This window comes from Sus scrofa, chromosome 17, assembly GCF_000003025.6.
Source record: "Sus scrofa isolate TJ Tabasco breed Duroc chromosome 17, Sscrofa11.1, whole genome shotgun sequence".
In the NCBI taxonomy this organism is placed as follows: domain Eukaryota; kingdom Metazoa; phylum Chordata; class Mammalia; order Artiodactyla; family Suidae; genus Sus; species Sus scrofa.
The window spans coordinates 38,526,387-38,540,123 of record NC_010459.5 but is presented as its reverse complement, the minus strand read 5'-3'; the positions used below and the strand labels follow the sequence as shown (position 1 = coordinate 38,540,123).

General features: G+C 45.2%; 1 protein-coding gene across 2 annotated transcripts; it reads right to left on the bottom strand.

The window, feature by feature from the left end:
* PROCR (protein C receptor) lies at positions 2,727-7,594 on the bottom strand. Of its 2 annotated transcripts, XM_021077327.1 has the most exons (5): positions 7,540-7,594; positions 7,166-7,337; positions 4,317-4,568; positions 3,667-3,945; positions 2,727-3,425 (listed from the first exon to the last, which is right to left on the bottom strand). In XM_021077327.1, the coding sequence occupies exons 2-5, from the start codon at positions 7,242-7,244 to the stop codon at positions 3,307-3,309; spliced, it is 729 nt and encodes a 242-aa protein (XP_020932986.1). In that variant the 5' UTR covers positions 7,245-7,337; positions 7,540-7,594; the 3' UTR covers positions 2,727-3,306.

Genomic DNA, 13,737 nt, shown 5'->3' with positions numbered 1-13,737 from the left:
GCAGATGTGGTTCAGATCTGGCATTGCTGTGGCTCTGGCATAGGCCAGCAGCTGCAGCTCCAGTTAAACCCCTAGCCTGGGAACCTCCATATGCCATGGGTATGGCACTAAAAGGACAAAAGAAAAAAAAAATATATATATATATGTTTTTGAAGTTGATAAACCTAAAGCAGGGTTGAGTGAAGAGAAGTGGTAGGAAATAAAATTTGAAAATTAGGATGGGCAAGATTGTACAAGGCCTTGACAGTCATTTTGCAGATTCTGAACTTAGTTCAATAAGTATGGGAAATTTGAAAAGGGGAACAATGACATGATCAGACCTATATATTTTTTATGGCCATGTAGAGGATGAATTAGAACTCACAGAAGTTAGAGACCAGGAGAAAAATTAGGAAGAGGCTACTACCACAGTCCAGTCAAAAGACTGAGAGACTGTCTCAATTTAGAGAGAGAGAGAGTGATTGTCAGTCACAGGTTGGGTTTTCTGGAAGCAGATACTGACACAGTGTTTGAAGTGCAAGCTATTAACTAGGGGGAGGAAGTAGGATTGAATAGAGGAAGTCAAGCTGCAGTGTAGGTCTGATAAAGACCCAGCCAACCTGGCAAGGGGCTCTGGAGTGAATACGGCTCATGCGGATTGCAGTGGGCCAGAGTGGCTGAACCTTTATACCCCTGCTTTGCTCAGTCACTGAGTGAGAAGAGCTCCAGGATGGGCATGGCCTTGTGCAGGGCTGTTCTCTGTGGATGAGGCCAACGCTGAAGGAACTGAAGTAGCTGGAAGCTATGTGCTGACTACACTCCCTGTAGTTGAACAGCTACTCTTTCCTTGAAGGCAGAACCAGGTGGCACACCTCTATGCCTACCACAGAGAAAGAGATGACTTATGATATTTTGAATAAAAGCAAGGGAGTGGAAAGACAGGAATGGATTCTATAGATATTGTATTTTGTAGGCGGGGATGAAGAGGGAGTGAATAAAGTTGCACAAAGAGGTCTCCACATTGATATGGTTTGATAGTAATTCTGCTGAATTGAGAGTAAACAACAGAAGAGAGAGAACAGGTTGGGAAAGATTTTGAATATGACTCTGAAATGTCTGTGCCGTATTAAGGTAGAGATGATTTTTCAAGTATCGAGGCAGATGAGAGGATCTGGAAGTCAGCAGCAAGTGCTATACTTATTGAATAAACGTATCTTATCTTATTTAATCCTCATAATGCCTCATGAGGTAGGTATTGTTTTTGTTATACCATTTTGGCGCATTTTATTATAGCTTTTGTTTATTGAAGACGTTAAATACCTGGCTCAAAGAAGTAAAACTCGTCTGTCTGATGACAAAGCACATGCTCTCGAAGATGCTGTGACATTGCTTCCTCATAGAAACCACCACACATGAATGGTATTTGAAGTTGTGGAAGTTAGTAGGTCACTGGAAAGCGTATATTTTAAAGGGGGACATAAGGAGCCAAAAAATGGAATTCTAAGAAAGCCAACATTTCAAAGGTGAATTGAGTAAGATGACATAGGCAAAGGGATTGACAAGTGGCCAGAACCATTTTTAAAAATTAGAAATACGAAATAAGAAAGAGAAAGACATATACCACATGATACCACTTACAGTGGAATCTAAAATATGATACAAATGAACTTATTTACAAAACAGGAATGGACTCACAGATATAGAAAAAAATATATGGTTACCAGAGGGGAAAGGCAGAGGGATAAATTAGGAGCTTGGGATTAGCAGATACAAATTACTATATATAAACTAGATTAAAAAAATAAGGTCCATGGAGTTCCCGTCGTGGCGCAGTGGTTAACAAATCCGACTAGGAACCATGAGGTTGCGGGTTCGATCCCTGCCCTTGCTCAGTGGGTTAACGATCCGGTGTTGCCATGAACTGTGGTGTAGGTTGCAGATGCGGCTCAGATCCCATGTTGCTGTGGCTCTGGCATAGGCTGGCAGCTACAGCTCCGATTAGACCCCTAGCCTGGGAACCTCCATATGCCGTGGGAGTGGCCCAAGAAATGGCAAAAAGACAAAAACAACAAGAACAAAATAAGGTCCGTGGAGTTTCCATTGTGGCTCACTGGTTAACGAACCCGACCAGTATCCATGAGGACTTGGGTTTGATCCCTGGCCTCACTCAGTGGGTTAAGGATCAGGGGTTGCCATGAACTGTGGCGTAGGTTGCAGATGTAACTGGGATCCCTCGTTGCTGTGGCTGTGGTATAGGCCAGCAGCTGCAGCTCCGATTAGACCCTTAGCCTGGGAACTTCCATATACCACAAGTGTGGCCCTAAAAAGCAAAACCAAAACAAAACAAAACAAAACATAGAACTATGTACAATATCCTGTAATAAACCATAATGGAGAAGAATATGGAAGAGAATATACATATAACTGAATCACTTTACTGCACACCAGAAACTAATACAACACTATAAATCAACTGCACTTCAATAAAAAATTAAAAAAGTTTTTGAGGTATGCTATCGCAGAGGTTAGGGTAAAATGAGTCCTAGTCCATCAGGTGAAATGTAGATATCATGGTAGACAAAGGTTTCACAATTAGAGGTCACTGAAGATCTTAGAACAGTTTATAGAGAAGTCAGGTTGCAGTGGGTTAAAGAGTAAGTGGGAGATAAGGAAGTAGAACAAAGGGTACAGGCTACTTTCCCAGAAGTTTTGCAAAGTAGAGGAAATAATAACGCCATAGACATAAGTAAGGAATTTATATTTTAATAACATTGTAATTTTAATAATATTATTAATGATTGATGAACAGCTCCTTGCTCCCATGTTACTTGGATTTTACCCTTCGATCATTTCTCTGGTTAATTCTACCTTTATTGTACCAGTGTCCCGACCTAAGTCTGACATACCTGGAGTCGCTGAATATTGGTTACTTGGGTTGTGGAAGACTTGTTTTATTTGGCTAGGTCTTTTGAAGGCCTCAGGTGTTTCTGTCTTTGGTAGATGGGCCATGGACCACCCCCATTGCCCCAACTCCATCCTCTATTTTCCACGAATATGGAGATGCATTCACTTCTCAGACTAATTCAGCAAAGCATGTAAGTTCTTAGGTTCTTAGCAAACCAAGTACCCTGTTTACCTAGGCTCCTCTTCTCCCCTCCCTCAAATTCTTGGTGGGCACATCTTGGAGAAGAAATGAACTGCCACCCCAAGTCTTCTAGAATATAATGTCCTAGATGGGGAAATTGCTGTGGTTTGGCAGTGAGCTGAGATCTTCCCTTGCCAGACCCCCGTCCGTGTAGCTCTTTTCCAGAGGGAGCCAGTGAGTAATTAACATCGCCGCCGTCCACCTACATACAGGAAGATGCATAGAGCCACTCCTGCGATGATGAAACAGCCCACCAGGATGCCCAGGACCAGTGGCGTGTAGGAGCGGCCTGTTTGGCTTCCTGCAGAACATAACAGAAAGTTAGCTTGAAGGACACATACCCAAGGAGTCCTTGGTTTGAGTCAAATCCTGAGGGATTTCTTCCCCAAAGGATGGGAGCTGGTTCACACAAGTTTGGTGTGTGTACTCTGTCCCAAACTGCCATCCCGGGACCTCCTCTTGCTCAGGGTATCCATCTTTCAGGTCCATCCATTTGCCTGGAACCCACTCAACACACAGGCCTGTCCCAGATCCCATCATACCTTTCAAGTTATGCGTGGTGATGTGTTTCTGCACGTACTGCACACAGGTGTCCTGCAGAAATTCCCGCAGTTCGTACCGAGTACGATTGTACTTGTTGAGCTGCTCCACGGTGTAGGTGACCACTCTGGAGGCCGCCTGAGGCCTTGCCATCCATGAGGCCGTCTCTGGCTGGAAACTCATGAAGGAGCTCCCATTCACAGCCACTTCGAAGAAGACTCGGGCTCTGGACCCCTCAGGAGGCAGCTCGCAGCCCAGCAAGCAGCGAACGATGAGAGGAACTGTTGGTGGTGGATTCAGAATCAGAGGACTGTGTGGAAAGGGTGCCTGATGTGGGGGCATATCCCTCGCCCCGGGAGGGGGGGAGTGAAATTTCAGAGGACCAGGGTGGATAGGGGACAGGGCTTCCCAATAGGGGCTACCTCGAGGTCATGCCAGCAGGAAGAGGGACAAACACTCCTCTCCAGCCTCAAGCTCCCACCCAGCAATCATCACAGCAAAAAGCCCACGCTCATCCAGGACACCAGTCTACTGGAGCCAGGTCTCCTCCAAAGGCCTGCTGCCCTGCCCACCTCAGGAGCTGCCCATAGGCCACGCCTCCCACCTCCAGGGACCCGCCCCCACCAGCCCCGCCCCTGCACATGCCACTCACAGGCCACGCCCCGCTCTTGGTGCACCACCTGCACCAGACCCTGGAACTCCTTCAGGTAAGCCTCTAGGCTGTTCTTTGTGAGTTCCCAGCTCTCCGGCTCTTGCAAGGGCTGCAGCTGTTGGATCGTGACATTGTGGCCTGGACCTTCCAGCACGTGGGTCAGAATACCCCCCAGCGTCGCGTTGCCCTGGTACCACACTTGAGAGGGGCTGCGGAAGTAGGAGACCTGGAGCATGCGGAGGTCCCGCGGGCCTGTGGGCAGGAGTCAGCGCGTTGGGCGCAGAAGGGCGTGGGAGGAGTCCGCGTGTAACCCGAGATAATAACCGCCCACCTTCTTAGCGCTTCATGACAAACTGCCCTCCCACTCTTCCTCCCATTTGACAATCTCTAACCGTGCCAGGAGGGCAAGAAGCGGGTCATTATCTTTGTTTTACAGTTGAGGAAAATGAGGCCAGAAATGCAGAAGCCACCTGCCCCAGGGAAACCCAGACAGTCGGTGGAAGGGCCACTCTGATCTCCTTTCTTTCTCATCCCTTCTTCCCTCCATTTCTGGCTGGTTAACAAATCCTGGGAGTTCTCATCGTGGCTCAGTGGAAATGAATCTGACTAGCATCCATGAGGAGGCAGGTTTGATCCCCAGGTTCCCTCAGTGGGTCTGCAGACACCAGCATGGATCCTGTGTTGTTGTGGCTGTGGCATAGGCCAGCAGCTGCTGCTCCAGTTCTACCCCTAGGGTGAGAACCTCCATATGCTGCAGATGGGGCCCTAAAAAGGCAAGACAAAAAAAAAAAAAGTCCTGACCTGCATTGAAGTCCCAGTTCCATCTCCTATTCTTCTTTTCTTTTTTCTTTTTTCTTTTTGTCTTTTATCTTTTTAGGCCTGCATGTGGGCATGTGGAGGTTCCCAGGCTAGAGTTCGAATTGGAGCTGCAGGTGCCTGCTTCCACCACAGCCACAGCAACATGGGATCCAATCCACATCTGAGACCTACACCACAGCTCACGGCAATGCCAGATCCTTAACCCACTGAGCAAGGCCAGGGATTGAACCCACATCCTCATGAATACTAGTCGGGTTGGTTAACCACTGAGCCACACAGGAACTCCCCATCACCTCTTCTGTCTCTTCTGCCACTGTCCTACTTCAGGCCTCATTGGTTCTCATCTGGACTGGAGCAGTATGTTCCTTCCTCATTTCCCTCCACCCATCGTTTAGTTTCATATCTTCTCCTCTAACCTCCGCCTGGCCCAGAAATAGGATTATGCCTTTCTTCTGCTTAATATCCTTCAGGGACATACTCTCCTATCTAATAATAATAATAGCTGTGAAGTACTTATTACGACTTGGGCACTGACTTTACCTGTATTATTATCTTATTTTTGCCTTCCTCCTATTAACTTGATGTAGCAGCTACCATTATTAACCCCAGTCCATACAGAAAAGTGGACTAGCAGAGCCAAGGTTAGAATGCGAGCAGTCTGATTCCAGCACGCTTAACCACTCAGCTCTACTGCCTCCCTATTGGATGTCTGTCCATAGAATCAAGTCCAAAGCCTTTAGCCCGGCATTCAAGGCTGCTGGATACTGGGCCCCACCTGCCTTTTTTGGGTCTCTTCCCTGCGCTTAGTACTTGGAGTCCATCACACTCACTGCCTTTTGGCTGACGTGTGACTAGCACAGCAGGGTTGCTCTTCCTCCTGGCAAATGTCTATTCATGTTTTAAGACCCAGCTCTGTTGCCCTCTCCTAGGAGAAGTTTTCCTAGTGCTTCTCCGCTTTACCCTCCCAGACACCCAGTCTGTTTCAGTGATCCCAGATTCTGTCTCCAAACACACAGGCTACACTGGCTTCCTCTAGGCTATGGAATCATGTCTGGTTAGCTCTGCCTCCTACACCCACTAAGGGCCTGGCACAGAGTTGGTGCCCAGAGAATGTTTGAGGATTTATAATCTGGGATTATAAATCTGTGTGTCTCACGGTGTGTGTGGGGGGTGTCCTGTCCATATTTGCATCTGAGAAGTTGCGCTCTGTGTCTGCAGATGTGAATAAGTATATCTATCTGGGTAACACCAGACAAGGGTTTTAACTGCTCTGGGCCCCAGTCTCCTCCTCTGTAAAATGGTGATAATATTCCCACTTTGTAAAGATTTTGTGGGAGTTAAATTAGTCAATACATGTATTAACTGTAGTGGGCACTCATTGAATACCAGTTATTTGCTCCCTCTCGAGGGGGAGACTAAAGCTACAGAGATTGTGGGAGAGGAGGAGGCCCCTGTGCAGTTACAGTGCATGACAATAACTCCCCTTCTCTGCTTAAATGGACCCACTTCGGGCTGCCCTGTCCCCCATGAGTTCTCCCATTGACTGCTGTTTGTATTTCTCCCCAGTTTCCCTTCACCAGCTGCCCTACCTTTTCTCCTCTCCTTCTGCCTTACGTGTCTCAGCCCCAGTTTCCCCAGGTCTCCCATTTCTTCCTCTCTTCTCTAAGTCTCTTGCCATCTTCTCTAAACTTACCTCCATCCAGCATTACCCTCAGATCTCTCTCCAGACTTCAGCCCATCTCCCGTCTCTCCCCACGGCTAATTCCCTCACCCTTTCTACCAGCCCCTCTCCCATTTTTTCAGTCTTGTTTTCCCCCAACCTCCTCCATTTTCCCCTTCCCAGGAACCCAACTATACGTCCTCACCTTGACTTTGGGACACAAATCAGTCCCCAGGCCCCTGCCTGCCCTTTAGAGAGGCCTCAGACACAGACCCTGTGGGACGAGCTCTCTTTTGGTCTTGCCCATGGACCCAGACAGGCTGAGGGTCTCCAGAACCATCCTGGGGCAAGAGATGTGCCCCTGACTCACCATCTGAGACTTTCTGGCTACAGAGGGCCCAGCCGGGCAGGAACAGCAGAGGCAGCAGTGGCAGCAATGTTGTCAACATCCTGTAGCTGAAGTTCTCCACCACACCTGGGCTCCTGGCTCTGGCCGGCGGTGGGGCCGGGTGGGGGGGCTCTGGCTGGCGGCTGACTGCAGCCTAGAGGGAAAAGAAATGAGGAGTGTCTGGGAGGGGAGGAGGCTGGACGGAGGAGGCTGGAAGGTGGCCAGGGCATGGGAGGAGAAAGAGGGCGACGGGCTTATAAAGTGTTATTCCTACCCTGTCTCATTTCCTACTAGGGGGCCGGCCTCCCTCCTGCCCTCCCTCTGCCCCGCCCTGCATCACGCTCTCCAGCCCAGACCTGCTTTTTCCCTTTTCCCTGGGCTGCTTCCGAGGAACAGGGAGCGGAAAAGGGGGAGAAAGGCCTGAGTAAAGTCCTGCCCTCTCTGAGTCAGGGGGTGGGGCATCTGCACTCAAAGCGGATTCTAGGATGTTGAGAACAGCAGGTTCCTGATGGGGAAACTGAGACTCAGAGCAATGCAAAGAATTGCCCAAAGTTTATGCTTCGTGGCGGTGACAGATCTGGGGTCAGAATTCAGTTTTCCAGCATGCTGCCTATATTTTATCAGAATTTTAAGTAAACAGTGATTATACAATCTAGGATCTTGCTCTCAGAAATAATCACACAATGAGTATAAAGCAGCTTCATGCAGCATTGTTTGTAACAGGAGAGAATTATGAATACTCTAATTCTCAGTAGAGGATTGGTTACTTAAAACAATATTTTTCAAACTGAGGTCACAATCTATTAGTGGGCAATGAAAATAATTAAGCCAGTCATACTTAGCAGGGCTTTTTCTTTGAATGAAATAGACAATATAAAAATTTTTGGTGTAGGAGTTCCTGTCGTGGCGCAGTGGAAATGAATCCAACTAGGAACCATAAGGTTGTGGGTTCGATCCCTGGCCTCGCTCAGTGGGTTAAGGATCCAGAGCTGCCACAAGCTATGGTGTAGGTCACAGTTGCAGCTCAAATCTGGCGTTGCTGTGGCTGTGGCATAGGTTGGCAGCTACAGCTCTGATTAGACCCCTAGCCTGGGAACCTCCATATGCAGCGGGTGTGGCCCTAAAAAGACAAAAGACCAAAAAAATAAATAAATAAATAAATAAATAAAAATTCAGCATATCACCGTGTAAGGGTAAGAGTTATTTTGTGAAACATTTGTTCAGTTGTGTGGGTGTGTTTTGCTTTTGTGCATGTATGTTTCTATGATGGATAAGAGATAGCAGTGTAAAATGTATTTCTTTTTTGGGGGGGATGCACCTGTGGCATATGGAGGTTCTAGGCACAGTAGCAAATAAGATGGACAGCTTCCACCCTCATGGAGCATACATTCTGATGAGATATTCAGACAATAAACTTGCAGATGAATAAATATAATTTTAGGTTGTGCTAATATGATGAAAACAGAGTGGGCATTGGGCAGGGAGGGTTTTTTTTTTAACAATTATGTATTATTTCAGAGTATAGAGTATCATAGTTGGAGAGAGTGACTTTAGTAAATAATATCAAAATAATAAGTATCGGCTAATGGATAACTGAGATAGTTAAATGATATGCATAAACCTCTAAGAGTAAAATACAGAATACTGTGAACAGTTTAGAAACATTCATGTGTCAACTACACACATGAAAAACATATTGTCATTATGAGAGTAAATGAATCTGGAAGGATGTACATCAAATATAGTAGTGATTTGTCTACAGGGAGGAGCCTGAGATTAAGAGTGTGTGTGTGTGTGTGTGTGTGTGTGTGTGTGAGGGGTGGAAATTTTGTGAAAAGCTTTCTCTATTTTGTGAAGAATTTTTATCATCTTTATTGTTTGAAAATTTTGCATTTAGAATGTGATCATCTATCTATTGTTGAATTAAAAATTAAAATTTAGGTAACAAATCCGACTAGGAATGATGAGGTTGTGGGTTCGATCCCTGCCCTTGCTCAGTGGGTTAACGATCCGGCGTTGCCGTGAGCTGTGGTGTAGGTTGCAGACGCTGCTCGGATCCTGCGTTGCTGTGGCTCTGGTGTAGGCTGGCAGCTAAAGCTCCGATTAGACCCCTAGCCTGGGAACCTCCATATGCCTCGAAAGCGGCCCATGAAATAGCAAAAAGACAAAAAAATAAAATAAAATAAAATAAAATTTAGGTAACAAATTGTGATAGAAGAAGGTGGCAGATCATTATGAACTGATGTGTTAACATGAGACACTGATAAATGAAAAAAGGAAGTATGGAAGGATACATACAGTACAACTCCATCTGTTTTTAGTTTCAACTTTTTACTTCTTTCCAAGTAATCCATTTATAATTCCATTCTTATATTTAAAAAAGCTACATATGTGTATCTATGAATTTGTATATGCATTGCAAAAATTCCTTCCAGGAATTACCTTCTACCATTAATAGAGATTACCTCTGCAGAACAGAATTAAATAAAGGGCTGAAGGCGGGATTTTAACCTTTTTTTTTTTTTTTTTTTTTTTTTTTTGCTTTTTAGGGCCACACCCACAGCATATGGAGGTTCCCAGGCTAGGGGTCCAATTGGAGCTACAGTTGCCAGCGTACACCACAGCTACAGCCACATCAGATCCGAGCCATGTCTGCGACCTACACCACAGCTCAAGGCAACACCGGATCCTTAACCCACTGAGTGAGGCCAGGGATGGAACCTACAACCTCATGTTTCCTAGTCGGATTCATTTCCACTGCACCACAATGGGAACGCCTTAACTTTTTTTTGTGTGTGTATGTGTGTTTTTAGGGCCACACCCACAGCATATGGAGGTTCCCAGGCTAGGGGTCTAATCGGAGGTGTTGCCGCCAACCTATGTCAGAGCCACAGCAATGTCAGATCCGAGCCACGTCTTTGACCTATACCATAGCTCAAGGCAATGCCGGATCCCTAACCCACTGAGCAAGGCCACGGATTTAACCCGCAACCTCATGGTTCCTAGTTGGATTCATTTCCTCTGCGCCACGAGGGGAGCTCCTTAACTTTTTAAAAATATGTATATTTCTTGGCAGGAGAGTCGATGTCATAGTAGAATTGGAGCAAACCCTGAGCACATACCAGGCTCTCATTCTCTGGGCTGAGTTCATCTAAAAGCATCTGTACTCACCTCTCAGTTGTTGCAATCCAGCATAGAAATAACAAAGTTTTTTTCCAGCTCATCAAAATGGTTTAGTCCAAAGGAGAATGAAGACCTTGTTTTCCTAGACTGGGGCTCAGGAAAAGTAGAAAGACTTAAATCTCTGCTAATTATATTTTCTTGCCTTTTTTTAAATTAAAGTATAGTTGATTTACAGTGTTGTGCCAATTTCTGCTATATAGCAAAGTGGCGTAGTCATACATATGTATACAATATTTTTCTTATATTATCTTCCATCATTGTCTATCCCAGGAGACCGGATATAGTTCCCTCTGCTGTGCAGTAGGACTTCATTGATTACCCATTCTAAATGTAATAGTTTGCATCTATTAACCCCAAACTCCCAGTCCATTCCACTCCCTCTCCCTTCCCCTTGGTGGCAACAAGTCTGTTCTCTATGTCTGTTGAGTCTGTTTCATAGCTAGATACATTTGTGCCATGTTTTAGATTCCACATGTAAGTGATATCATATGGTATTTGTCTTTCTCTTTCTGACTTACTTCATTTGGTGTTATAATCTCTAATTGCATGTATGTTGCTGCAAATGGCATTCTTTTCTTTTCTTTTAATGGCCGCACTGTGGCATATGGATGTTCCCAGGCTAGGGGTTGATTTGGAGCTGCAGCTGCTGGCGTGCACCACAGCCACAGCAATACCAGATCTGAGCCACATCTGCAACCTATGCTGCAGCTCACAGCAATGCTGGATCCTTCCCTCACTGAGTGAGGCCAGGGATCGAGCCTGCATCCTCACAGACACTATGTCAGGTTCTTAAACTGCTGAGCCACAGTGGGAACTCTTCATTCTTTTTATGGCTGAGTAGTATTCCATTGAATATATCTACCACATCTTCTTAATCCATTCATCTGGCAATGGACGTTTTGGTTATTTCCACGTCTTGGCTATTGTGAATAGTGTTGCAGTGAACATAATGGTGCATGTGTCTTTTTGAATTATAGATTTGTCTGGATATATGCCCAACAGTGAGATTGCTAGAAAATATGGTAGTTTTATGTTTAGTTTTCTAGGAAACTTCATACAGTTTTCCATAGTGGTTGTACCAATTTACATTCCCATGTCTTGCCTTTTATAAAAAGTCATTATGAAATAATCCATATTAGAAGAATTAATTCACGCTTGGAGAATTTTATTACAAATATAGAAGCCCCTGCCATTCAGCTTAAGAAATAAAATATTACCAATATAGTTGAAGCCCCCTCTTCAATTGAAGTACTCCTCCCCAGTTGCAGCTCTTACCCCTGTGCTCCATCACCAAAGTAACCACAAATTAGCATTTACTATTTTTTATGTCCTTACATTTCCGTATACTTATACAACATATGCATGTACCCCTAAGTAATATATAGTGGTAATTTGCGTAAGTGGAGCTTCATTTAAGTGGTATCGAAGTGCTCATATTCTTCTGCAACTTGCTTTTTTCACCTGACTTATTAATGATTCATCCATTTTGCCATGCGTAGGTCTATTAATTTCCACTGCTCTGTAATATGCAATGTTATGAATATACCACAATTTATCCATTTTTGGGGCCATTCTATGCTTCCCCCCCCCAGTTTTTTTGCTATTATAGAGAGTGCTGGTATGAATGTTCTTGTAAACATTTTCTTGTTCATACGTGGGAGAGTTTTTGTGGGTGCAAACCTGGGAGTGGAATTGCTGAGTCATAGGGTATATACGCATCTTCAGTTTTACTGGATGTTGCCAAACTGCTTTACAAAAAGTTTGGGCTCAGCAGTGCATAGGAATACCCTCTATCCATATCTTTGCCAACCATTGGCATTGTCAGATGGTTGGGTGTAAAGTGGCACTTTGCTTTGGTTTTGCTTTGCTTTATCTGATTCTTAGAGAGTTTGTGCATTTTTAAAAATTTTATTTATCTTGTTTTTAGGGCCACACCTGTGGCATATGGAAGTTCCTGGACTAGAGGTCGAATTGGAGCTGCAGCTGCCAGCCTACACCACAGACACAGTAACACAGGTCCAAACTGCATCTGTGACCTACGCTGCAGCTTACAGTAACACGCAATCCTTAACCCACTGAGTGAGGTGAGGGATCAAACCTGCATCCTCAGGGACACTATGTCGAGTACTTAACCTGCTGAGCCACAGTGAGTACTCCAGTTTGTGCATTTTTGCTTTGCCTTTTTGCTCCCTTGGGGGCTTGAAGGGGACTTTGGAATGGAGGGGATAAAACATATGATTGAACCAATTTGGAATTGAGGGCTGTGAGTCTTTGATCTAAGCAGGTAGAGGGCCTGGGTCGTGGATCCACACCAATATGCACAAAGCTACTACAGAGGGGTCTTTCCTACCAAGCTAAGACCTGTCATGGACAGAAAGGGCAACAGTATCAACTATCTCCCAAGCACCCTCCTCACATGCCAGGGCCCTGAAAATTAAATAGCAGAGACAACAATGATTATACTAGGTGACATGGATCATGGCTAGGAACAGTGTTAAGCTCTTTGCACACATAATCTCACTTTATTCATTTGTCAGCCCCACCAGGTGTGTTTCATTAACATCATTTTACTAATAAGAAACTGAGGCTTTAAAAGGGTAAGTGACTTACCTAAGGTCCTATAGCAAAGGCTATCACTTGAACCCACATGTCTTTGATGCCAAATTTATGAATTTAACCACCATATAGTATCTCAAAAATTGGGGAGGATCACTCTCCATCAATAAATTTTTGAACACATAACTTCCAACATGCTTGAATAATTACATTATATATAATTTTTTTTTAATCTTTTGTCTTTTGAGGGCTGCACCCATGGCACATGGAGGTTCCCAGGCTAGGGGTCAAACTGGAGCTGTAGCCGATGGCCTACACCACAGCCGCAGCAACTCTGGATCCTTAACCCACTGAGTAAGGCCAAGGGCTTGAACCTGCATCCTCATGGATACTAGTCGGGTTGGTTAACCACTGAGCCACGACGGGAACTCCTATATATAATTTAAAACATGTCAAACATTCGTACTAAGTGCCAAGCGTTTCTCACTTCCTCTGGGGCCAATAGCACCAGACTCATTGTCTCCGTGTCACAGATTGGACAACTAAAGCACAGAAAGGGTAATTAACTTGCGCATGGTCAGAGCTGAGACGTGCAGAGCAGAGATCTAAACTCAAAGAAGACAAGGGTATGGGATTGGGTAGAGAGAGAACAAAGAGAGCATTGCGGGGAGGGAAGTGGGGGCAGCTTTAGAGGAGTCCCATTTCCTTTCTATATCCAGGATTGGGGGTAGGGGAGAGAAAGAAATGTTGCAGTTGGAGCCGGAGCTTATGCTGCATCTGGCCTGGGTGGCCGAGGGGCAGAAAACCACAGTGCA

Coding starts and splice junctions, on each gene's coding strand:
- PROCR (XM_021077327.1), bottom strand. CDS start 7,244: ATGTTGACAACATTGCTGCCACTGCTGCCTCTGCTGTTCCTGCCCGGC. Junction 4,569..7,165: donor TAGCCAGAAAGTCTCAGATG/GTGAGTCAGGGG, acceptor TCCTGCCCACAG/GCCCGCGGGACCTCCGCATG. Junction 3,946..4,316: donor CCAAGAGCGGGGCGTGGCCT/GTGAGTGGCATG, acceptor CACCACCAACAG/TTCCTCTCATCGTTCGCTGC.